The sequence below is a fragment of the Saccopteryx bilineata genome, chromosome 5 (genome assembly GCF_036850765.1).
Source record: "Saccopteryx bilineata isolate mSacBil1 chromosome 5, mSacBil1_pri_phased_curated, whole genome shotgun sequence".
NCBI classification, from domain to species: Eukaryota; Metazoa; Chordata; class Mammalia; order Chiroptera; family Emballonuridae; genus Saccopteryx; species Saccopteryx bilineata.
Window position 1 is genome coordinate 58,460,212 of NC_089494.1, and position 24,817 is coordinate 58,485,028.

At 43.4% G+C, this 24,817-nt stretch overlaps 2 protein-coding genes across 3 annotated transcripts in view; both read left to right on the forward strand.

The window, feature by feature from the left end:
* PDE11A (phosphodiesterase 11A) overlaps positions 1-10,091 on the forward strand; it is a 467,655-nt gene extending 457,564 nt beyond the window's left edge. For both annotated transcript variants that reach the window (XM_066232547.1, XM_066232548.1), the window contains one exon: positions 4,970-10,091. In XM_066232547.1, the coding sequence (XP_066088644.1) occupies positions 4,970-5,125 (156 nt within the window). In that variant the 3' untranslated portion in view covers positions 5,126-10,091. The remainder of the gene's footprint in view (positions 1-4,969) is intronic.
* Positions 10,092-18,688: 8,597 nt separating this feature from the next.
* Positions 18,689-23,465, forward strand: LOC136337849 (intraflagellar transport protein 70B-like). The gene is given in 3 exon segments (XM_066279732.1): positions 18,689-18,985; positions 18,987-20,400; positions 20,403-23,465. Coding segments are annotated over 3 exon segments (1,767 nt in total). The 5' UTR covers positions 18,689-18,937; the 3' UTR covers positions 20,708-23,465.
* Positions 23,466-24,817: the final 1,352 nt, after the last annotated feature.

Consider the following 24,817-nt stretch of genomic DNA (forward strand, 5'->3'; position numbering starts at 1 on the left):
ATTTTGTAGCAGGTCAGAACATCCTGACCCTGCTCTCCACCACCGGCAACTGTCCTAGCCTTCCTCCTCCTCCTTGACACCACACTGTGGTGGGTTAGAGGAGGGGCTGTTGTTCCCCGGAGTCACTGTACGAGGAGCTAGAGATACAAAAAAGAAAGGACTTGTTTCCGCTCTCCCTGGGAACTCGGATAGTATCCAGCAGAATTGTTTAGAACAATGACGAGGAATTCCACTGTGAGAGGAACAACTGAAGTGAGCCCTAAAACTGCCCCAGCTAACTATCTGGAGAGAGTTTTCAGGCCACGGCACACTGAAGGGAACCCAGGCAGAGCCCAGTGGACTCACTGAGTTGGGGAGGCAGAGCCAGGGGTCCGGGAAGCCCAGGAGGTGAGCGATCCTAGGCAAGGGCACCACCAGCAGAGAAGCTGCACAGAGCGAGCTGAGACCTGCCGAGGGCCCCTGCGTCCTCAGTGCTGTTCACCACCTGCATGTGAAGAAACCACTGAGGCCGAGGAAAGGACCGGCAAAAAGCAGCAAACAGAACATGCTCAGAGCTCACACAGGCTGGGGAATAGTCCATGTTCCCACCCGACAGAAGATTAAGGAAAAACCTTGAAATATATGAGGTCCTTGGGTACAGTTCTCAGAAATTTATTGTCTCAGTAATGGGGCCCAAATTAGCCCTAGATCAAAAGCTGCTCTGGACCTACCAAGCAAAGCTTAAAAGCAGGCCTGACGGCCTGACCTGTGGTGGTGCAGTGGATAAAGCGTCGACTTGGAAATGCTGAGGTCGCCGGTTCAAAACCCTGGGCTTGCCTGGTCAAGGCACATATGGGAGTTGATGCTTCCTGCTCCTTCCCCTCTTCTCTCTCTTCTCTCTCTCTCTCTCTCTCTCTCTCTCTCTCTCTCCCCCCCCCTCTCCTTTCTAAAATGAATAAATAAATAAAAAAAAATTAAAAAAAAAAAGCAGGCCTGAAAAAGATTAAATTATTTCCAATAACCTAACTGCATTCCAGAACAAAACTGAAAAATGTTTAAAGAAATACAAAAAATAAATAAATAAATCCAGCACCCCAACAACATAAAGTTCCCAATGTCTGATATCCAATCAAAAATCACCAGGCATGCAAAGCAGCAAGAAAATGAGACCCATAATAATGAGAAAAATTAACCAATTACAGACTGAGGAATGATATAGATCATAAAATTGGTAGGATATTGAGACCTTTTTTATATTTTATATGTTAAAGTGGGTAGAGGATGGATTAAGCACAACAAACAGAGTCATGGAAGGTTTTCTAAAAAAAACCCAAGTCAAACTTTAATAAATGAAAACTACAGCTCCTGCGAGGAAAGCCACAGTAGAAGGGATTCACAGCGGATGATGTCAGTGCCATAGCAACAGCAACCTGGCACTTGGCCCCTCTCCTCTCTATGTCGTCCAGATGCTAATTACCACACAGAACTTTATTCTCACTCAAGCATCAAAATAATGTTGTTCCACAAGGCTTTGATTCACTCCCTCTCTGAAAGAAACAACCAGAATGATGAGGGAATCAACTTTATCCATTATCCATAGATAATGTATTACACATATACATTATGTACATCACATATACAATATGTATATATTGGCGTCACATACATGACCTTTAGCGTCCCTCTGGGTATATATGGAAAGCAAGCAGACCAGGAAGAAGTATTCCTTTTCTCTTTCACTAAATGAACAGCAAGTCAAATAAGACATATTAGAGGTATTCACACAGAACTCCTCAAATGTCACTGCTGATGAGACATTTTTAGGAATACCCACACCTTCTAAATCTTCCTGGTAGCACCTTGCACATAATCCCCATAAACCTTCGAATTTAGATTTGTACAGAATCCCTTACTTTCCTAATATTCTAATAATTCCATACATCAGTTAACTGCGTTGATGTAATGAATTTGTAGCATGTATAGTATTTCTTTAGGATTAAAGTTTTGCTACCTTTGCCTAGAACCAGCACCTGCCAGGGAAAACGATATTTTAGTATGTCAGCTTTATATTTAAGGAGAATATAAAATAAAAGGAGGAATTCTGAGAAATATGTACCTACCCCCACCCTCAAAAAAAATTGTTTTCAACACACAAGCAAGAGGGAGAACAAAGAGCTAGATGACGAAAAGAAACCTCTGTGGGGATTAAGCCAAATAAACTTAAATGGTTTAAGAAATAAATTGGTGGAGTAATTCGAATCATGGGCAGGTGCTATGAACATAATTTAGTAAAATGCTCGGGAACCTGCCAAAGAAGAGAAAAATGTGTTGCTTTTGAGATCATTTCCCAGCAGCTTCATAAAAGAAACTGATTACAGGAATTTAATAAGTAAAACAGAGCCAGAAATACAGTAATCAAATGAGTTTTTAATTACATTTCAGACAGGGGAAAAAAATCCAATTTGTGTTTCTGAGATTAAAAAAAAATAAGTTCTAGAGAAATGCTTTTTGTAGCAGGAAAATAATATAAACACTAATTTCCATAGGAATTGTAACAGTCAGTTTAATTAAAAGGCTTGAGCAGAGTGAGGAGGAGCCAGTGCCAAACTATCCCAAATGAAACCATGGCATTCATTGCTACCTCATACTATTGCCTAAATAAAAGCACTGTGCATTGGGCAGAAAACTGGCACCTGCATTTTTCTTATGGAAATAGATGGGATTTTGATCACTGCCTGAGTATTTATGTTGCTATGTTTTATTTTTTGTAAGGAATCACTGATACATCTGATTTAAAATTTGATGTTGTTGCTCTTTTCTTGGGATGATAAATATCACTTTGAAGGGAAAGGATACACTCTGTTTAAGGGACATGGATGCGAAGGGACATCATCTCAGCCAGGTTGGGGAGCTCACTGCCCAGGTGAGCATAGATACCAGGTTATTTCTGGGCTTTTCAACCCCCACTTACCTACCTTACATCCAGTTACATTTTACCTGCAGTCCTGTAACTCCCTGGAGTGAGAGGTTGGGATAAACAGGTGGTTCACAGACGTGCTTATGAAAGAACAGCCCCACTGGAAGAGCTGTTCCTCCTGCCGGAGCACTTGGCTTCTGGCCACCTCTTCGCCACAGGTCATGTTTGGAGAAAGCTTTCAAGGAGTGTGCTGAAATCGCAGCGGTTTTGTTTCCCTTGTGATGAATGGGACACACCTGAGTAGTGTCTACATGGGAGCAGGGGTCTAATCTGAGCCCACAGAACACTGACCCAAGCCATAAAGTGGACACATGAAGTGTCACCTTTCTATGGGCAAACACCCCCCATACCCCACCATCCTTGTTTTATTTATTGCTTTGTCCCACTACTGGGGCAATCCAAGTTTTGTGAGGCCAAAAATTTATATCATTGGGGACTAGGTAGCTTTTTTTTAAATATACAAAATTAAGTAAAAAGAAAACATTAGAGGGGTCTCCTGCAAGACCCTAAATCCTGAGCTTCATTGGCCTCATGGTCAGTCAGCTTCTGAAAACACCCTACAATTCTTCTTCCTTCGTCTCTCCTGCACCCCTCTATTCCTCTCTTCCACACTACTTTTCTTTTCTCTTTAAATGGTTTTTTTAATCAATTTTTAGAGAGAAAGGAAGGGAGAAAGAGAGAGAGAGAGAGAAACATCAATTTGTTTCATGCCATCATTGGTTGATTCTTGTAGGTGCCAAGGCCAGGGATCAAACCCACAACCTCAGCATATCAGGACAATGTCCTTACCAACTGAGCTACCTGGCCAGGGCCTCTCTTTTCTCTTGTGTCTATTTCTGTACATGTGCTCATGGTAATCTGTATTTTTGGTACAGTTCCCAGATCCTTAGCTTTAAAAATGAGCACCTCCTCTGTTTTAAGATTTTATCTAGCCTTTCTTATTCCGTTAAGTCCACCTGGAGACATCTACAGTGGCTCAAATAGTAGGTTTATTTTTGTAAAGTTTGAGTTCATGTTCTTTGCAATCTGAAGGCCTCCATGGCAGACAAACATAGACATATTAGTAGGCATGTGCAAGCTAGATATTTTAGTTCCTGTCTTGTACGCTGCGGATCTAAAACAGGGTCATGATCTAACTGGCTGGCATCCTGAAGTAATTAATACATAGCCACCTGTCTTATTTTTACATTTTCTGCAGAGGTTCTATTAATATAAAACAATGGTACTAAATACGTACAGGGGATCCTCGAGTTATGACACAGTTCCATTCCTATGATAGCGATGTGACCCGAATTTTAGTGTAAGTTGAAACACACCCTAGCCTAAGTCACTTACCTATCCTAAAAATTGTAAAAACATAACTAAGCCACAGAAAAAAGAAAAAGACATAAATATACTGTACTGTACACCTGTATTATAGTAACAGGAAAAATTAGTGTAAAAATAAATTCCTTACCTTTATTCCTGTGGTTGGCTTGCACACTGGAAGGGGCATTGCAAGGTGCGAGAGAGTGACCTATTGGGAGGAGGAAGTTGGAGAGGCAGGAGAACCTGCAGAAGGTGCTGGAGATACTGGGTCAGGTGAATCAGGATTGCCTAAGGAACATGCAGGAGATGCTGGAGATGATTCTACCTGTACTACAGGTGTTTCATCTCGAGAAGCACCTGATGTAGAGGGAACAGGATCTGTGCAGGCCTCTCTACCTTCTTAAAGAATTGTTCCAGACTCTTCTGGAAGGTTGAGGACTTCTCTTCCAAAATCCACCTTAACACTCATGTCTCAATTTTTTAAAGTTTTTATGGGAGTGAGCATCGTAAACTCAAAACATCATATGTTGAGACTGTCATAACCCGAGAACTCCCTGTATTTACTTCTTATAAATGGCTCATACTTACCAAATAATCATCACTTTCATTTCTGACAGCCAGTTCCCATTCTCACAAGTGAAGCTGGGAAATCGTGTCAGTGACTCAGGTTCCTCTCTCCCCCACCTTTTCACTGTTTCATTTTAGGCATTGGTGAAGGTCAATGTGAAACTGAAGCCGATGCTGGATTCGGTGGCTGCAAACAGGGCTAAGTGGGAAGAGTTGCACCAAAAAAGGCTGCTGGTCTCTGCTGCCTCGTCCTCCTCTGCGGACCTCACAGTGGCCAACGCAAACAGTAATTGACCCTTGGGACCACTGCTGCTGCACAATGACCGGATTGTGAAGGGCCAGCTTTGGTCCAGCCACACCATCCTTTTGTTCCGGTAAGCTCAGACAGACACCCAGTCTGGAGGATGTGTTGGGAAGCACACCAGGGCTTTCGTCTCAAAGAGCGGTCAGCAGGGGAAAGCACGACTGAGGAAGGACAGAGGAGGAGGTGGAGCAGGGAGCACGCCCCAGGACCCTCAACTTCCCCTGATGGACAGACACGGGTTGAGACTGCGCTAGGCGCCTGGCAGAGGACCGCTGTGGATCCAGGGCCTGAGGGGAGCCGGCCTTGTCCATTCGGGACCCAGGGAACACGGAACAGTGCAGGCATCCATAGTGCTGCTTCATTTTGTATGTGACTCTTATTTGTTACAAGCCAAATAACGCCTGCCTTTGCATCCTCTCCCGAGCGCCCTTTTGTGCCAGACTGTCCCCAAAATCCCAATTTGTGTTCTGTAGAGATATTTTGTTTTTATCCTGAAGCTTCTTAATGGTTGCTCAGAGCCTGTAGACGTGCCTACCTAAAAGATAAACTATATTATCCTTGCAAATACTAACCACCCCCACTTTCCCCCTAAAAATAATCCATAGTAGAAGTATATCAAGTGTGTTTGTCTGATTGGTGTTTACAATAACATTCATAACACTGCACTGGGATTTAGTAGTCCCCTCTTTCAGCTTTTTAATTCAACCTTCATTGTAGACCAAGTCTGCTCCCAGAAGCAATAGATTAATAGGCTTTAATTAAAGTAAGGATGAAAGAAAATCCATAGTTGGATTTACCATAAGTGACATACAAACATTTAGGAACTATTTCCAATAGCGAGACATTTCACAGACACAGCGGCACTGTGAAGGGTGATCACTGACTACCTTGAGTTCTCCTAGTGATGGTTTTTGTAGAAAATTCAAGTGTATTATCAGTACCAACCTACAGCCAAATGCAGGAGTCCTCAATTTTGGATTTTTCCTTAAGAATAAGAAATAGTGCTTGAAAGGTTAAATTTTAATGATCTAGGAAGAAAACAAACATCTTATTGAAAGCCAGATTTATACTGGGTAAGAATAAATTTTATTAAATGGATACAATGTCTGGAAAACTACTTTGTTCCCATTTTACCTGAGATTGAGGACACGGTATGCCTTATCCTAAACTAGGCTGGAAGCTAGACTTTGGCCCTACTGACTGGATGGTTTTAGACAATTCACCTAACTCCCCCCAGTCTGTTCCCTCATTGGTCAAATGAGACTACACTGGGAAATGATTTTCAAACATGTTTCAACCTTCAAACTCTTGGTTCACATAAATCTTACAGGGAATTCCCAAGATATGAAACATCTAAAAGCCCAAGTCCTTCCCTTGAAGCTCTGGGGAATCCAGAGCCCCTGCGAATCCTTACATCTTGGATGATATACATGATGGTCCATGAAAGGGCTCTGAGGAGCTTGAAAATCCCTGCACCAGGTGAACCTTGAAGTCCATTCCAGCTTTGAAAACTCTAAAATTTACAAACCATTTTTTGTTCTTATTGCCACTGGCCAGTATCAGTTATTCACTTGTGACTCAAATACTAAGGAAATGAGGGCCACGTTCCACAAAGAACACTGTCTCCCTGGCACAGAGCAGGCGTTCGGGAAATGTTTAAAGAATGGGTAAATTAAAGTACCGAAGTGGGAGTGAGGGAAGAGCAGATATTCAGAGGGAAGAAGTAAGGTTCCAGGTGGCAATAAATAAAGTAAAATTATAAACCAGGCAAAGAGAGGTAAAAGGAGGAGGAGGAGATAGAGGAAGAGAAGGAGAGGGGGAAGAGTGGAAGGGGAGGAGGAGAACCAAACGGAGTTTCATCAGTAAAGAAAAGCTAGGAATCCGGTCAGGCAGTAAGAGAACTGCCCCCCCAAAAGGTGAAAGTCAATCCACACAAAGAAAATGGCACTTCTAACAAAAAAAATTGAGGGTGCATAATCTTGTCATTAATGCTTAGAAAAGAGAGGTACTTGAGTAGGGAAGGGTTTGACAAAAGAAAGAAGGAAGGAGTGGGAGTCCTAAATAACGATGTTCCTAGCTCCCCTTTGCAGCTGCCTCTGCAGGGCGGACCGGAGAGACGAGAGGAGAAAATGAGTGCAGGAAAAACGGCCTCTGCAGAGCAAGTAAGAGGAGGTTGTTCAGATTTATGGATTTTATTAAGCCATTTTTCTGAATCATTCTGCTATAAAGGAAAATAGCTTCTGCAGGGCTGTCTCTCCTCCTCCTCAGGTAAGGAACAAAGGGTGGGTGGAGCTAAGGACAGACCCTGGGCATGGGTTTGCAGCTCAGAAGCACTGCAGGTGTTTCTGGCTATTGTGCCACATCGTGTTTATATCACAAAGAGGAATAGAAAATCAGTCCGGGTGAGACAGAGATAAACCCACATCTGCTCTCCTGCTCAACAATAAATAAATTAGTAGCAGCCCAGACAGACAATGCCAGTCTATCTACAGCAAAATTTTAAAGCATGTGCTTGATGATAAAATTAGCCCCAGGGTCCGACGGAGACGGCAGGCAGCTACAAGCGCCATAGCTATCCTGAACATTGATGCTGCATATTGCTAAGGGGAACATAATTTATAGCACAAACCCTACGGCTTCCACTAAGGTTGAGTTTTCCTCTCATTTCCTTGCCTTTTTATTGGCTTCACTGCAGGGTTGCCAATAGCAACATCCACTGGTAGCAAAGGGAGTTCAACCCCATTGCAATCTGCCATACAGTGGAGCCCTGACAATGTCAACCATCAATCAAGTAGCTGTTTGTAATTGCCTCCATCTATTTCTCCTGTCTTGAAGTATCTTTCCTATTGTGGGTCAGAATTCAGAAACTGCTGACTAATGTCACAGGTCTGTTCTTCCATGGCCATGAAGCGGTGGAAAAGGAGGGTGGCAGCCTTCTGGTGCCAACAACCCATAGGGTCAGAGCTTGAACTCTTGGGATTTAAGGTATTTTAAATTCCTTTTCTAAATAATGTATAATTTTCCAAGAATGTGAGGTATATGTAGTTATCCATATATTCTGCTTTTCCAAGTCAGAGAAAGAGATTTTTTTCCCCCAATCCTTATTATTGTTTACTTCTTACTGGAGGAAGACATTTATAATGTGAGCCTTCTTATAAAACCACCAGCTAACCCGATGTTTGCTTCCTTGGGTCTTTTGGCATCCATGTCTGAAATTACTTCATCCTACTTTTTCCACAAGATGCATCTTTTTCTTCAGAGATGTTATTTATTCTCTTATTAGTCAGTGTATAGATAATCCATGCACAGCTGCAATGTATCTGGCAATCCTGGCCAGTAGGGCCAGCTTGAAAAACTGGAAAGGGAGCCACCCAGTGCACAGTAGGACCAGCGCTTCATCCTGGGCTCCACCCTGGCTTGGCCACTGGCTGGATCTGTTATCCTGGGACTTCCCAAGTCTCGGAGTTTCCATCTATAAAATAGAAGCACTGATTTCATTTCCACAAAATGATCAAGCCGTATTCAACTTTTACAAAATTTTCCAGAGATCTGTCTTGTTTACTGTTCTCAAATAAAACAAAGAATAAACCTAAAGAAATCATCTTCTCATTAAACATGAAATAAAAAGTTACATATATGGTCTAGACATAAAAACAACCTTACCACAGATATGTCTGAGCCTGCCTCTAGTGATCATGAAAAATATTATCATCAGTACAATTTTTAAAAAATATACACTTTTATTGCATAAAGGACAACTTTAGATGATCCCATATCATAGATATCTATAAATGGTAGTCAACTTAATTAGAAGTAAATTTATAAAGTGAGTCAAATGAAGTAAATATTGCATGTGAGTTTTCTGTTTCTAAAATCTGAGATGTCTATACATTTCCAAGTATTTTATATTTACATACACATTGGGTTGGAAATAACCTTTACATTTTTGTTAGTATAATAACAATATAATCATGATAGGAATTCAGTTGCTTATTTTGAGTATCAGAATTTTTCATACTTTTCCAACTTACGTAGGTCATTAAACAGAGTCTGCTCATTTTACTTTGCGGTATGATTATTTTAAAATCCATTTCTCCTGCTGACTCTTCTTGAATTGCAGACAGATACAGTTTTATGCCCAGTACTAGTGTGAAACAATTCCCTTCAACTGGGACCAATATCCAAACAGATTAGGGGAAGATTTAAATCTAAAGAAAAATGTTTGGACTGCAAAGAAAAAAATCAGGAAGGAGTCAAAGCAACAGAAGAACAGCTGACCTGGGAATGTAAGAACCCGTCAGAGCCATGATAGTGAAGTATGATTATCTGTTGTTCTGTCATGTGCTGCAAAGAACTCCCAAAACTCAAATGTATCTGGAGAATTTCACAATGAGCCCTTGGATTTAGTAATGACTGGTGTCCTCTTTACATTGTGTACCTTTTCCTCAACTAGTAATGTGGGTTGTACATCTTTTCTAATTTAATTTTGAATGTTCTTGCATATTTGGTATATTTCTCAACATTCATTGCTAAAGATAAGTTGTTTTTCTGTGCATCAAGTCTATACCAATGCTGCTGAATGTATACACTAGTACAGAAATGTTTGTTTTTTAAGTAAATTAAGTATTTTCTGTGGGGGAAAAAAAATGTTACTCGAGGCCATCATTTATCTTTGTGTTCATCTTCTGTGTGGATTTATCAGTGTTAGAATCCCATTTTTTTCCTTCAGATTTGATTGTCATTTTTAGACAAAATTTTTTAAAAAGAAAGAAAGAAACAGCATGGTGTAGAAATAGGAGGCTAGGGTTTTTTGAGTCTCATTCCGTTGAGGGAAAATTGCTTTTGCCATTGTATTTTGACTACAATAATCTAAAAAAGATCCCCTACTGATTTGCTTCCTAATTATTGTTTTAACAAAAGAAGGGAAATGTGTTTTCAACTGAGTTGTCTGAACTCACTCCCTTTCTTTGTGTAGATTTCCCAAGCTGATATTTGATTGTAAGAATTCTACATTATGGATGGCTTGGCCATTTCACAAGCAACAAATTCATGATTTTGAAATAGTCTGCTCCTTTAAGACACCTAAATATCTTTGTTTTTAATAAAATGCTTAAAGTTTAACTAAAGCTTTGGAATAAGCTTTCATTTGAGAAGGGTGATTTAAGGGCTGAAAGAGGCAAGCATGCATCTGAATACCAACGATTTAAATTTTTACTGTCACGTTTAGCCCATTAACCTTGTCTCAATCTGTGATGTTTGCCTGCGTGAGAGGGCTACGGGGACTGCCCTGTCCGTGGAGCATCTTAAAGATGACAAAATAATTCAAATTATTGGAGTTTTTCTAGAGGGAGAAGAGTCTGCATCCAAACGCAGGTTTCTGCAACCTTACAGATTGCTCAAATTTGCATGGGCAATTACACAGGGGGATTGCATCAGTGCAGGGCCGCCAGCCACACTGAAGCCATACAATTACACAACGGCTTCGGTGCTTAAACTTTAAAATTCTTACACCATTGTGCCTGTTCTATTAGAACAAACTGCAGCAAATGATCCAAAGCCAATTCAAATGACTGAAGAGGAGGTGCCTGGGGATGAGAAGGAAGAGGTGCAGCGTGGCCCCTAGTGGCCAGTTTAAGCAATCACCAGTCCTCGAGTGCTGGCTGCGGCAACTACCGGCTTCTTTGTGCTTTGTAGTTCGTGCTTTTCAAATGGGGCCAACCATAAGAATTACCAAATTCACAGAAGAGCTGTAAAGATGAATGAGGGAAATTAGGCAAAGCAAGACCTGGTCCTGGTGCAGAAAGTACCCTTTATAAACACAAGGGCTAGATTAGCTCTTTGTTTAGATGATGGGCTGATTATTTTTAAATGCCAGCGTCCACAGTTGTGCCTTCCCTAATTCCTTTTATAAACCATATGCTGCTGTGACCTCCGTGTTAAGTTAATTTAGAGTGAACACTGTAAGGCCCCAAATATGAACTACTTGACAAAAAACAAGGCATGTCTAAGAAGAAAATTTGATTAAAATATTAATAAAGCTGAAACTACCAGTGAAAAAAGTTTATAATGAGGTTAAATGTCTCAGTGAGTATAAATGTTCCCAAGCATTGATTTGGAATACAATCTTTCCAAAAGTCTTAAAAGATTGAAGAGATGCTCCTAAAAGTCAGTCAACTACATTATCAGTTTGGCACTACTTTATTCTTTTCTTTCCTGCTTATGGTGAAAGATGGAAGAACAAGATAACTGAGCCCGTCCAAACTGGCCATCTTGCAGAAAATGGCCTGGAAGAAAAGGGGGAAAGAAATAACAACTGGACAGTGGTTTCACAGAAGGTCTTCCTCTATTAAGGAAGATGTCTGACTATAGCTGTGGTTATTGAGATGTTCACCAATTACCAATGTTTACCGATAGAAAGTGGTCACGTTTACAGACAAATAAGAAAAAATACCTTCCAACTAGTTTGAAAAGAGAATGATAAATAAATTAAGCATACAAATAGAATTTGATTATCTCCCATTTGGCAGGCAGAAATATAAGCATGTTAAAAAGCAAACATCAGCCTGACCAGGCGGTGGCGCAGTGGATGGAGCATTGGACTGGGATGTTGAAGGACCCAGGTTCGAGATCCCGAGGTCGCCAGCTTGAGCATGGGCTCATCTGGCTTGAGCAAAAACTCACCAGCTTGGACCCAGGGTCGCTGGCTCCAGCAAGGGGTTACTCGGTCTGCTGAAGGCCCGCAGTCAAGGCACGTATGAGAAAGCAATCAATGAACCACTAAGAAATCGCAACGCGCAACAAAAAACTAATGATTGATGCTTCTCATCTGTCTCCATTCCTGTCTGTTTGTCCCTGTCTATCCCTCTGACTCTCTCTCTGTCTCTGTAAAAATAAAAAATAAAAAAAATAAAAATAAAAAAAAAAGCAAACATCAGGCCCTGGCTGGCTCAGTAGTAGAGCACCAGCCTGGCATGTGGAAGTCCTGGGTTCAATTCCCTGTCTGGGCACACAGGAGAAGCAACCATCTGCTTCTCCACCTCTCCCTCTTCAACTTCTCTCTCTCCCTCTCTTCCCCTCCCAAACCATTAGCCAAGACACTAATAATTCGAATGGTTTGAGCAAGTTGGCCCCAGGTGCTGAGGATGGCTCCATGGCCTGCCTCAGGTGTTAAAATAGCTTGGTGTGGAGCAACGGAGTAACAGCCCTAAATGGGCAGATCATTGCCCGGTAGGGAACTTGCTGGGTGGATCCTGGTTGAGGCACAAGTGGGAGTCTGTCTCTCTGCCTCCCTGCTTCTCACTTAATAATAATAATAATAATAATAAGAAGAAGAAGAAGAAGAAGAAGAAGAAGAAGAAGAAGAAAATATCATGCTTTTGGTTTCTATATATCTATATTTTGCCTGAATGGAATTCTGCTACATGGTAAACATGCCTCCCTTATGCAGCAAAACCCAACACCATTTTCCCAAAGTCTAATTCCTTTCAATTAGGTACTAAGTCATTTTATTGCAACCACTAAATGCTTTCCTATTGCTAGGAATGGCAAGATACAGTTACTTTTTGATATATGCTCCAGATTTTCAAGATTCTGTTGGAAACAAAATGATCCTTATGACATTTTATAATATCCCACCCCATATATTGCTTTCCAGAATGGCTATCACTAATTAAAGGGCCTTATTTAACCATCTCCTTCCTCCCCTGCCAAAAATCCCAAATGTATTCCCCAACTGCCTATCAGAGACTAAATAAAAGTCGGTCTATCACAGCAGCAGTGATGGTCATGCCAATTTCACAGTGTGATTTGTGCACTCATTTCATTTTGAAAATGACCCTGCCCTCCATCTGTCTAAGCAGAATGTCCTGCTTTTGTCAAGCTATCACATGAAATAAAAAAGAAGACACAGACAGCTTCCCTCCTTTCCCCTCAACTGCCACACTCACAGATAGGTACCAACACAAAGAGGGGAAGCCCAACTGAAGTCTGTAGGGATCATAGAAATTTGTAGCAGAGAAGACAGTCCTTCTAGTTGTCATACATTTCCAAGAAGCCATTTGAAGGTGAATGCTTTCATGATGCAACTGAGAAACAGAAAGACAGACTAAAGATATAAAAGGCAATATCCTATTTCCATGTTCTATCACCTTACCTTAATTTAATAGCACCTTAGCCAAAGTGACAGTCCATACATAAGTATTTTAAAGTACTGAGCCTGAGTTTCCAAAGGACAAGGGTAGTCAGGCAGCCATAGAGGTCAAGATCCTCCCCCACTCACTCTCGATGATTGAGCAGCACCAGCCAGCATCCCTCAATCCATGTACCACCCTGGGTTAAAGTCCCTTAAATGGTGCCTCCAAAGACTGGGTAGAAAGAAGCCTGAGTAGCAACTGCTTTCTGTGGAGAACTTAGGTGGCCCAGAGCCCCACTCAACCCCACTGAAATGGGTGTAGTTTATCCCTTTTTTGGTATTCATGCAGTGGAAGCTTCCTTGCCTAATTCCACCCATAAGAACGTAGATCTGCCAGTTTCTCAGCCACAGAAAAGACTGAATGAATACAAAAAGTCAGTTGTTTTATGATAGGAGCAACCACATGTCTGCTTAAGTCCCTTCCTAACTGTTCCAGGTAACTAGGCACTGTACCACCCCCACTAGTTACTTCCTAACATATGCTCACAGCTGCAATTCAGGTGTGGAAGCTCAAATTTCTACTAAGCTGCAGTTCAGGTGTGGAAGCTCAAATTTCTACTAAGCTGCAATTCAGGTGTGGAAGCTCAAACCAACATGATTGGGGGGGTTTTAATGTAGAAAAAAAGGCATTAATCTACCATCTACAACTTAGCACCAAACACTGGGTGTAAGGCAGTGGTCCCCAACCTTTTTTGGGCCACGGACCAGTTTAATGTCAGAAAATATTTTAATGGACCAGCCTTTAGGGTGGGATGGATAAATGTATCACGTGACCAAGACAAGCGTCAAGAGTGAGTCTTAGATGGATTTAACAGAGAAAATCTGGTCATTTTTTTAAAATAAAACATCGTTCAGACTTAAATATAAATAAAACGGAAATAATGTAAGTTATTTATTCTTTCTCTGAGGACTGATACCAAATGGCCCACGGGCCGGTACCGGTCCATGGCCCAGGGTTGGGGACCACTGGTGTAAGGTATTTTCCCTGCCAAGAAAAAAGGAAGGGCGTGGCCAACAAGTGTGGAACAGCAAAAGCTTTATTTAGTGCAGCGCTTCTCAGACGAGGTTCTCTGGCCTGGGGGACAGAGACCAGAGAAGTCGCCTGGAGGAAACCACGTGGGGGAAATTTAAAGGGTCCTTTAGGGTGGTCGAGGTAATAGGACGTGGCAAAATTTCTCTGGCTGACAGACGGTCGCTCTTTTCCAAAGGACTCCTGGGAAGTTTCTTTTGGGATGCATGGGTGTGGGAGGTTCCAGCTGAAGCTCCTGGGTCTGGTTCCTCACGTGACCTTCCCCCATTGCCCACCGACCTCACGTTCCAACCTTTTATGTTAGGTAGGGGTGCTGCTGTTTGTCTGGCTACTTCCTGCTGGTTAGGGGCATTGTGGGGAGGGGAGGTCGGAAGGTGGTGGCTCTGAGGGAAGTCGCGTATATGGGTGTATGAACCTCTGTTTGACCATGACTCGAGAAACTTCGTGGATGCGGTCCTGTAAGAATTTTTTTAAAAAGTAAACATGAGTAATATGTCGACAATCAGAAGAGGACCCAGGATAGGGGCAGCCCAGGTGAGAATGGGTGACTGCCATCAGGAGTCAAGTGGGCTGCAGAAGGAGAGATCCTTGTGCAGTCTCTCCTGCAGACGGTGGAGGACCCCGATGCTTTCTTCCACTGGGCCAGTCTCATTGAACAGCATGGCTCTCTGCTTTAGCTCAGTCTGGCGGCAGGTTCCTGGTGGGAGGGACAGGAGCAACAGGGGGATCTGCAGGGCCCAACCTTTTGGTGAGCCAGAGACGGGTAGGGCCCAGTGGTTCCGACTGCCAGCAGTCCTGTATGGGGCAAGCTTGAGGCAAGAGACATGTTTAGAAATAAGGGTAGTATTGATTATAGGGGAGCCCTTGGTAGTGAGGATGATGTTGTCAGCTGGATAGTGGCTTCGAGACTTTGTAGAATGTCCCAACTCAGGAGGGGTACAGGGCATGATGGCATAACTAAGAAGGAGTGCGAAAAGGGGATTCCGTCCAAACTGCATGTCAGGGGTGGCATGTGAAGTGGAAAAGAAGGGGTGTCATTCACTCCCATCACCGAGACCCATGAGGGAACTAGAGGTCCAGAGTGTGATGGCAAAACAGAGAAGGTAGCCCCTGTGTCCACAAGAAATGAGATGGACTTACCTGCTACCTTCAGTATTACCCTGGGCTCAGCAAGGGTGATGGGGGTCTTCGAGTTCGGGCCGCGTCAGTCGTCCATGAGGCCTAGGAGTCCGACTGGTAGGCCTGCCTGGCTGGCTCGGCCTCTCATTTGGGTGGCTTGTCCTCCACATAGAGGTGCTGAGGATGAACCTATTGCCCAAAGGGGGCAATTGCTCCGCCAGTATTGGCCTGCTTGCAGTCAGGGCAGGGTTTAGTGGGCAGCCTCAGGCAGGGGCACTGCCAGGCCCAGTAACCCTCCTTGCCACATTTAAAGCAAGCTCCTGGTGAGGTTCCTCTCTGCGGCCCAGACTTGAGTCGGGCACCTTCTGTGCCTTGCCCTGTTGCTCTTCTGGCCTCAGGGCTGCCACAAGAGCCTGGGTTTGAAGCATTACCTTCTGCTGCATGCAGGCCTGGCGAACAGCCTCAGCCTTTTCCTACTTTCCGCAACCATTAAAAACTTTAAACGCCATGTTCACAGGTTGGATAGGGGATTGGGGGTCTGAGAATATGAGGAGGGGGCTCCTGGGGAGCCGGGCACCCAGATCCAGCCAGAAACACTGGAGCCAGAGGCAGGACAGGGCCAGGCCTTCTTGCAAGAAGACTGGGGTTGGGCTGTAGGGTCATGAGCCCTGCAAACTGGCATGAAGGCCAATGCCAGGTGGAGGTTGGCTTGATGGCGGAAGAGCTTAAGAACACAGTGGAGAAGGGAGGGGCCCCTGGCCAGCAGGGGAGGAGAAAGAGGGACTGGTATTTGCAGGTGAATGAGAAACAGGATCCAGCAAAGGGAAAGGAGGAGGCTTCCTGGAGGGAAGAGACCCTAGCAAAAGAGGTCCGCAGAGGGACCAGAGAGGGGTCCCGAGAGAGGGGTGCCCCCCCGGGGGGGGTCTGGCAGGAGGGGGAGGGAGTTGGGGGTTGGCAAAGGAAGAAAGATCAGGAGTGGAGGTTTTTCTGGCCAAAAAGGGTCTGCGCCATAGAACAGGCAGCACAGAGATTAGGGTGAGAGCACAAATACTAGAAGCCCTGAATGTAAGGGATCTCCAACCAGTTCCCAGTTCTTTTGGTGATAAATTGGTGAGGATATTAAAATCGAAAGTCCTTTCAGGAGGCCACCTGGTTCGATTATCCAGTGGGTTCTGTGGCCTGGCCACAGTGGAGAAGAAGAACAGTTTCTTCTTCTTTAGCGAGGGAGAGATTTTGGATAAGGCATTCCAGGAGTGTTTTTGAATCAGGTTTAGATTCCTGTGCCCCCACAGCCACCCTCAGTTCTCAGAGTGGTCAGAGATGAGAATTGGCATCCCACAACTCAATCTCTGGCCACTGGACGGTTAGGTAGAGTGAGAGTGACTGGGACGTCTCCACAGGCACACGCACTCGGAACAGATAAGAGGTCTCTGATGCAGCTGCGATTACGGATGGGGAGTCTCAGCGGAAAGAACTGAGGGGAGGCTGAAAGCAGGGGACTTACTGCACCGTGTGCTGAAGTGGGTGGAAAGTCGAAGGTCCTCGTTCTTTCTCCGAAGGGAAGAGGAGAGGAGCAGCCCCAGCAGACTTCAACTTCTCCCAGCTTTTGGCACCAAATGTAAGGTATTTTCCCCACTGAGGAAAAAGGAAGGGTGTATCCACCAAGTGTGGAACAGCAAAAGCTTTATTTAGTACAGCGCTTCTCGGACGAGGTTCTCTGGCCTGGGGGACAGAGGCCAGAGAAGTCACATGAAGGAAATTTAAAGGGTCCTTTAGGTTGGTCAAAGTAATATGATGTGGCGAAATTTTACTGGCTGACAGATGGTTGCTCTTTTCCAAAGGACTCCTGGGAGGTTTCTTTTGGCACACATGGGTGTGGGCAGTTCCAGCTAAAGTTCCTGGGTCTGGTTCCTCACGTGACCTTCCCCCATTGCCCACTGACCTCACACTGGGCCCTTAAAAACTTATCTATAGAAGGTATATGGAATGGATTATTCATCAGTCACTATTTCTTGCTGAAACTAGCTGTCGGATATCATGGCACAGCCATTGACTACTAACTGTGCAGTCTTAAACAAATTACTTGAAACTTTCTAGTAAACAGCCTCTTCATCTGTAATATATAGAATACAGGTGAACATAAAGATTAACATTAATGTATGTAAATAGTCTAATAGAGTGCCATATAATATACTTGCTGTTGGCTCTGAAATGTGTACAAAGAAGAGTTGTAGGTGGCAGCAAAACTATAGGGAAGCAGATAAAGGACTTTCATTGAAGTCTTTAAGTATGTAGCAAAAACGCTTTTATTCAAACATCATTTATCTTGGGTACTAAACAAACCAATGCAGACCATGGAAAATCAGTGGAGATGTAGGGAGACTGGGTTCTTAATTGTAGTGAAATTTGGAGAACTAGAGCAGTGAACACGGCCAAGTTTAAACGCCAACTATCTATCTGCTCAGTAATACTTGTTTACTAAAAGGGGAAAGGAGAGACACTTGATTCTAAAATTTAAGGTCTCCCATTACAGATAAGATTCACACAACCATTTCCTATAGTTAACCTGTGGAAACGGCAAAAATAAGAACTCTTGGTCTCTGTATATAATGTCTTAGAGAATGTGTCCTCAAGACAGCTTAAAATCAGAACCTACTCTAATTTTAGGGGAATTCCAAGGATATATTCCACCTTTTCCATACCTTTAATTTACAAAAACAAAATGCAAAATGACACCATTTGTATGCAGCACATAGTCCATAAGGCTAATTAACGCAACAGACATAGGACCTTAAACCTTCCACGTCAGAGACCTAGGTGACACAACAGGCAGCCAGCAACCCTTATCTACAGTGGAACAGATGGCCAGTGAAACCCCATCTGTCAGAGGGTGGCTAGGTCAGGCAGAAACTACACCTCCCAGAAAGCACCGCTAGCACGTCCAAAGAGGCGTGGGTGCCTTTGACGCGTGAGCGCGGAAAGGTAGAGTTTCTGTCTTGGAACTACCAGGAAGGGCTTCCTCTCTCTTCCCTATTCATGACCTGTGCAATCTGTCTGCAAGGACCGAATCAATAATTGAGAGACTCACGTCAGTGATTTTTTTTTTATTACCAACGTTGTTCTGTTGCAAAGAAATACTCGGACAAGGAGCTTTCCGTTACCGGTGGGCGGCGCGACTGGGCTGGTGCATGCCGGGAAGAAGAGTTTAGGTCTCTGAATTACCTGGAGGCGCTTCCTCTGCTCTCACAGACTGACGACTCTAACACTTGAATTCTTCGGAGGTCAGACCAGATATGGAGACACTCACATTAGTGATTTCTGTCTAATCCTAGTCTGCTCCTTCCGCTAAAAGTAATTTAGGGAACACGCAAAAAAAAACAACGAACAAACCTTCTTTAACGTCCGCCGTGGCCGGTTGGCCTGTTGCCTTGGTAACTAGGACGCACAACCTCTGTGGCGGTGATGGCGGGGCTGGGCGGTACGCAGATCTCCGACGGGGAGTTCACTGCGGTCGGTCGTGTACCGGCTCATCCGCGATTCCCGCTACGCCGAGGCGGTGCAGCTGCTGAGCGGAGAAACCCAGCGGATCCCGAGGAGCCGCGCGGGCCTGTCGCTGCTGGGCTACTGCTACTACCGCCTGGAGGAGTTCACGATGGCGGCCGAGTGCTATGAGCAGCTGAGCCAGCTGCACCCAGAGCTGGAGCAGTACCGCCTGCACCAGGCCCAGGCCCTGTACAAGGCCGGCCTTTATCCCGAGGCCACGCGGGTCAGCTTCCTCCTCGTGGACAACCCCACCTATCACAGCCAGGTCCTCCGTCTGCAAGCTGCTATCAAGTACAGCGAGGGCGATCTTCCCGGGACCAGGAGTCTGCTGGAGCAGCTACTGAGCGGGGAAGGGGGAGAAGAGAGTGAGGCTGAGAACGAATCAGATGCCCAGGTCAACCTGGGTTGTGTGCTGTACAAAGAAGGACAGTATGAGGCTGCATGTTGCAAGTTCTTTGCAGCCCTGTAGACCTCAGGCTACCGGCCTGACCTTTCCTACAACCTGGCTGTGGCCTATTACAGCAGCCGGCAGTATGCCCCAGCTCTGAGGCTTGTGGCTGATATTGTTGAGCATGGCATCCGCCAGCACCCAGAGCTAGGTGTGGGCATGACAACCGAGGGCATTGATTTTCGCAGTGTTGGCAACACTTTAGTCTTTCACCAGACTGCATTGGTGGAAGCCTTCAACCTCAAGGCAGCCATAGAATACCAGCTGAGAAACTATGAGGCAGCACAGGAAGCCCTCACTGACATGCCACCTAGGGCAGAGGAAGAGTTGGATCCTGTGACCCTGCACAACCAGGCGCTAATGAACATGGCTGCCAGGCCTACGGAAGGGTTTGAAAAGCTACAGTTTCTGCTCCAACAGAACCCCTTTCCCCCAGAGACCTTTGGCAACCTGTTGCTGCTCTACTGTAAGTATGAGTATTTCTACCTGGCAGCAGATGTCCTGGCAGAAAATGCGCACTTGACTTATAAGTTCCTCACACCCTATCTCTATGACTTCTTGGATGCTGTGATCACTTGCCAGACAGCTCCGGAGGAGGCTTTCATTAAGCTTGATGGGCTTGCAGGGATGCTGACTGAGCAGCTTCGGAAACACACTGTACAAGTACAGGAAGCAAGATACAGTTGAGATGATGAAGCTGCCAAAAAGGCCGTGGATGAATATGATGACATCCTGGAGAAGTATATTCCAGTGTTGATGGCCCAGGGAAAAATCTACTGGAATCTTGAAAAGTATTCAGTGATGGAAAAGATCTTTCACAAATCTGCGGACCTCTGCAATAACCATGATGTGTGGAAGCTGAATGTGGCTCATGTTCTGTTCGTGCAAGAAAACAAATACAAAGAAGCCATTGGTTTTTATGAGCCCATAGTCAAGAGCATTATGACAACATCCTCAGTGTCAGTGCTATTGTACTGGCTAACCTCTGTGTTTCTTATATTATGACAAGTCAAAATGAAAAAGCCAAGGAGTTGATGAGAAAGATTGAAAAGGAGGAAGAGCAGCTCTCCTATGATGACCCAGATAAGAAAACCTATCATCTCTGCATTGTGAATTTGGTGATAGGCACACTTTACTGTGCCAAAGGAAATTATGACTTTGGGATTTCTCGAGTTATCAAAAGCTTGGAACCTTATAATAAAAAACTGGGTGTCGGGAGCCGACCCACAACTGCTGGCTGACAAGGTCACAGCAGGAGAAGACCCACAACTGCTGGCTGACAAGGTCACAGCAGAAGAAGATCAAAAACTGCTGATTGACAAAGTCATAGCAGAGAAGACCAATGGCTGCGGGTTGACGAAGTCACCCAAAGGAGAGACACAAGGATACTTCCCCCTTTGACTTTTTGAATTAATCTGGCCTTATATCCCCCCTTTTCTGGGTGTGTGCTATTATTTATGGCACAGGGATAATAGTACCGTGCTTTCCCTGTAGATTCGTAGTGATTTCTTTGGAAATAAGACAGAGGATGTGAGTTCCGCAGAAAAGCCTGTAAGCCCCTCGAACTGGGCTCATAGACATAAGAGGCTGGCTATGATATCCCTCATAAAGGGTTAAGTTTGTAGGAGAATTCCTTTTTAATCATGTTAGAAAGAATAGATTGTGACTTGTGAATGGGAAGGAGGCAGTGGCTGTGCACAGAGCACCTTTCGGCCTTCACTTAATTCAACATTTTTCCTCCCTAGCCTTTTCATGTGATAGAGTAAAGAAACATTCCTTTCTTCTTGCTTATTTGATCTGCAGATAGTGGTACACTCTGAGAAGAATAGTCAGAACTTAACTAGTGTTTAAATATAATAAATAAGTAATATTTGACTAGACAATAGTATCTTAGGTAAGGTATAGTAGAATGGCCCATTGTGTGGCCCAGGATGAGAGCGCAGTCAGCAAGAAAAGAATGTTTTACTAAGAGAATTGTCTTTTGACTAAAGGCAATTGCTAGGCTTTCTCAATGAGATGTTCTCATGAGATTTATATGCTTTCCAAGATTCTTTGATAATGAGAAAAATGTAGGGGAATCCATAGAAGTAATAACAGTTAATGTCTTATGTTGCTACTAGGCTATCTTGCAAGTACACTCTGTATATCTTTGGGTGAAAGCTACTCTTAATGTTATGTCAATTTCTTTATAGGCAAGCCTTTTAGAATCTTGTGAGAAAAAATAGGACACTGCATAAACTCAAAGCCATTTACCTGAGCAAGCGGTGGTCCATTGTTAGTCCTTAATGATTTCGTCTGCTAATCTCTCTCTGCCCCTTACTTAACTCACAACAGCAGTAAAGTTAGTTAACTATTAGTACTAATACTTTAAAAGCTTTTACCGATGTTGTTATCGCTATTCAAGTTATTTTGTACTTTGAATGATTTGCTACCTGGTTTGTAATTTATAGATATAAATTAACTGTTATCCGGAAACATGTAAACATAGTGAAACATAAGCAATGATTAACACCATGTAATTGTAACTCAGTGTGTGTGTATAAAAAGGGAGCTATACTAGCATTTGGCAGAGATGCCTGGCAGTAAATGCTAACCAGAGAATAAAGAGAAAGAAAAGAATTCAGCTCTCTCACTCGATTTCACCGACGCCGTCTCCTCCTGTGGGACCCCTGGATCCCCCCCGGGGCTGGACCCCGGCAACTGGGAACCAATACCTGGTATTATGCAAAGTGATGCTTCTTGTCTTTATTAGAAAACATGTCAAAACAGTCATGCTTCCTGACACTTATTCAAGAATGCATCCAGTTTCTAGAACACTGAAGCTTATGGCTGGAAGATACCTGCAATTATTGAACAACCACTGGAAAAAGAAAGAATTCATATTGGAAAGAATACAGTCACATATGAATCGAGGCAGTTAAAATCATTGATTTATGAGGTTACAGGATGGAATATGTAGTCATCCCTGATAATGAGCATTTATCATATGGCTCTGTTACCTATATTTAGTATTGTCTTTTATCTGTATTTATCCATTGTGTTACATTTGTTGACAACTTTACCCTTTAAAAGTTAATTTAGTTGTAGCTTTCTTTTGAGAAATCTCACAAAATATAATAAAAGAAACTTGAACCCAAGGGTTATGAAAAAAATGAAAAATGAATGAAAATGTTGTGTTTAATAGTATTTGTGCCTCTGTTCCCTCTCTTTTGTATATTTGTGCTTTCCTGGATCCTGAGAGCACCCTGCATGACAAGATTACATCATCCAGGGACTAGGCACTATCAGGTCCAGGACCCAGTTAATGTGTAGGACATCTGGATATTAATAATCATTTCAGGCACTGGCCGGTTGGCTCAGTGGTAGAGCGTCGGCCTGGCGTGCGGAAGTCCCGGGTTCGATTCCCAGCCAGGGCACACAGGAGAAGCGCCCATCTGCTTCTCCACCCCTCCCCCTCTCCTTCCTCTCTGTCTCTCTCTTCCCCTCCGGCAGCCGAGGCTCCATTGGAGCAAAGATGGCCGGGGCGCTGAGGATGGCTCCATGGCTTCTGCCTCAGGTGCTAGACTGGCTCAGGTTGCAACAGAGCGATGCCTCGGATGGGCAGAGCATCACTCCCTGGTGGGCGTGCCGGGTGGATCCTGGTCGGGCGCATGCGGGAGTCTGTCTGACTGCCTCCCTGTTTCCAGCTTCAGAAAAATACAAAAAAGAAAAAAAAGAAAAAGAAAAAAATAATCATTTCAACAATATTGTGCTGCACTCCATCATTAACCCCTGAAAGTACATTAGTTTATAATGCGTATATTTAACATAGATTTTAGTATGTCTTGACAGATATATGGGTATAATGTTTTATATAACAAAAATTCCTTATGTTCTAGGTGGAATTTTATTGTTGATGTTTTCTGTTTGTTTTTCATGTGCAAGACTCAGGGGGAAATGTTGTGCCATAACAAAATTGTGGTGCTTTATTGTGTGGAGACAATAAATGCTTGAAAAATATCCATGATTTTCTTTTGCTTCATTTGTTAATAATTTGAATTTATGAACATAGATATGCCATTTTCATAATTGACTTTTATTAGTGATTAATAACAAGTAACTATAGGTTCAGTTCTTAATTCTTACTCTTGTACTTCTATTCAGGACACATTAATGCTGGAGTTTGATTCTATGTTGTAGCCTCTTGGAAATCGAAAAAAAAAAAAACATATTCCAATGATCCTATCAACCTCTCCTATTCATACAACAAACGGAATGGTCTATCAATGGATTCTGAAATCATTTCTGGTAGTGTCATATTCAGAGCCTCTCAACGGTATTCTGTTGGAGTTCTCACTATGAACCCCACTTGTTCTTCTCGGGCATTTAATTTTTTACAGGCAACAAGAGCTTTACTATTTGTTTCACCTGTACCTTAACTCTGCTCTTTAAAACTGTACCTGTCACCCCAGCTCAACCTGGCTTAGAAAGAAAAAGTATTAGGTTGAATCATAAAATTTCTGATTTCAAAAGTTTTTAAAGGTTTCTATGATTTTTTTTTCCTTTTGAGGAAACAGCTACATAAGTACTGAGATGTATGCTCAGAATAATTCCTCTGTAGCATGATTTATGGGCTGAAATTCTATATAGCTGTTCAAGAATTTTGTTCATTGCAAATACTAATGCATGGTACCCAACTTATGTTGCTTTTAACCTGTATTATCCAAGTTACTCCTGTTTATCTAATTGATGGTGATCATCCCATATTGTGAGAACAATCTAAAGGGACCTTTGAATATGAGTTTATATGCTGTATATTGAAAGACACATTCCATTTATTTAAGAAGTACAGGAGACCCTGGCCGGTGACTCTGATAGAGTGCTGGCCTGGTGTATGAACATCCCAGGTTCAATTCTGGTCAGGGTACACAGAAGAAGTGGCCATCTGCTTCTCTCCCCTGCTCCCTCTCCTTTTTTTCTCCCTCTTCTTCTCCCGCAGCCAGTGGTTAGGTTCAAACATGGCCCCGGTGCTAAGGACAGCTTGTTCAAGCCTGTCAGCCACAGGTGCTAGAAACAGCTCAGATGAGGTTGCTGGGTAGATCCCAGTCAGGCACATGCGGGAGTCTGCCTCACTATCTCCCCTCCTTTACCTTAAAAAACAACAAAGAAGTAAAACAGGAAACATACATAGTCCTTGGTCAGGTGATTCCTTTCTAATCCTAGCCAGTTCTAATACAGATTCACTTAGGGAACATGTAAAAAAGAAAAAATACTTTGCCAATCTTCTTTTTAGGTTGGCTTTTTGTGTCAGTAAATAGGACGAATGAGCATCTTGGCTATTATGTGTGAAGTTGCTGGGCCGGCCTGTCGCT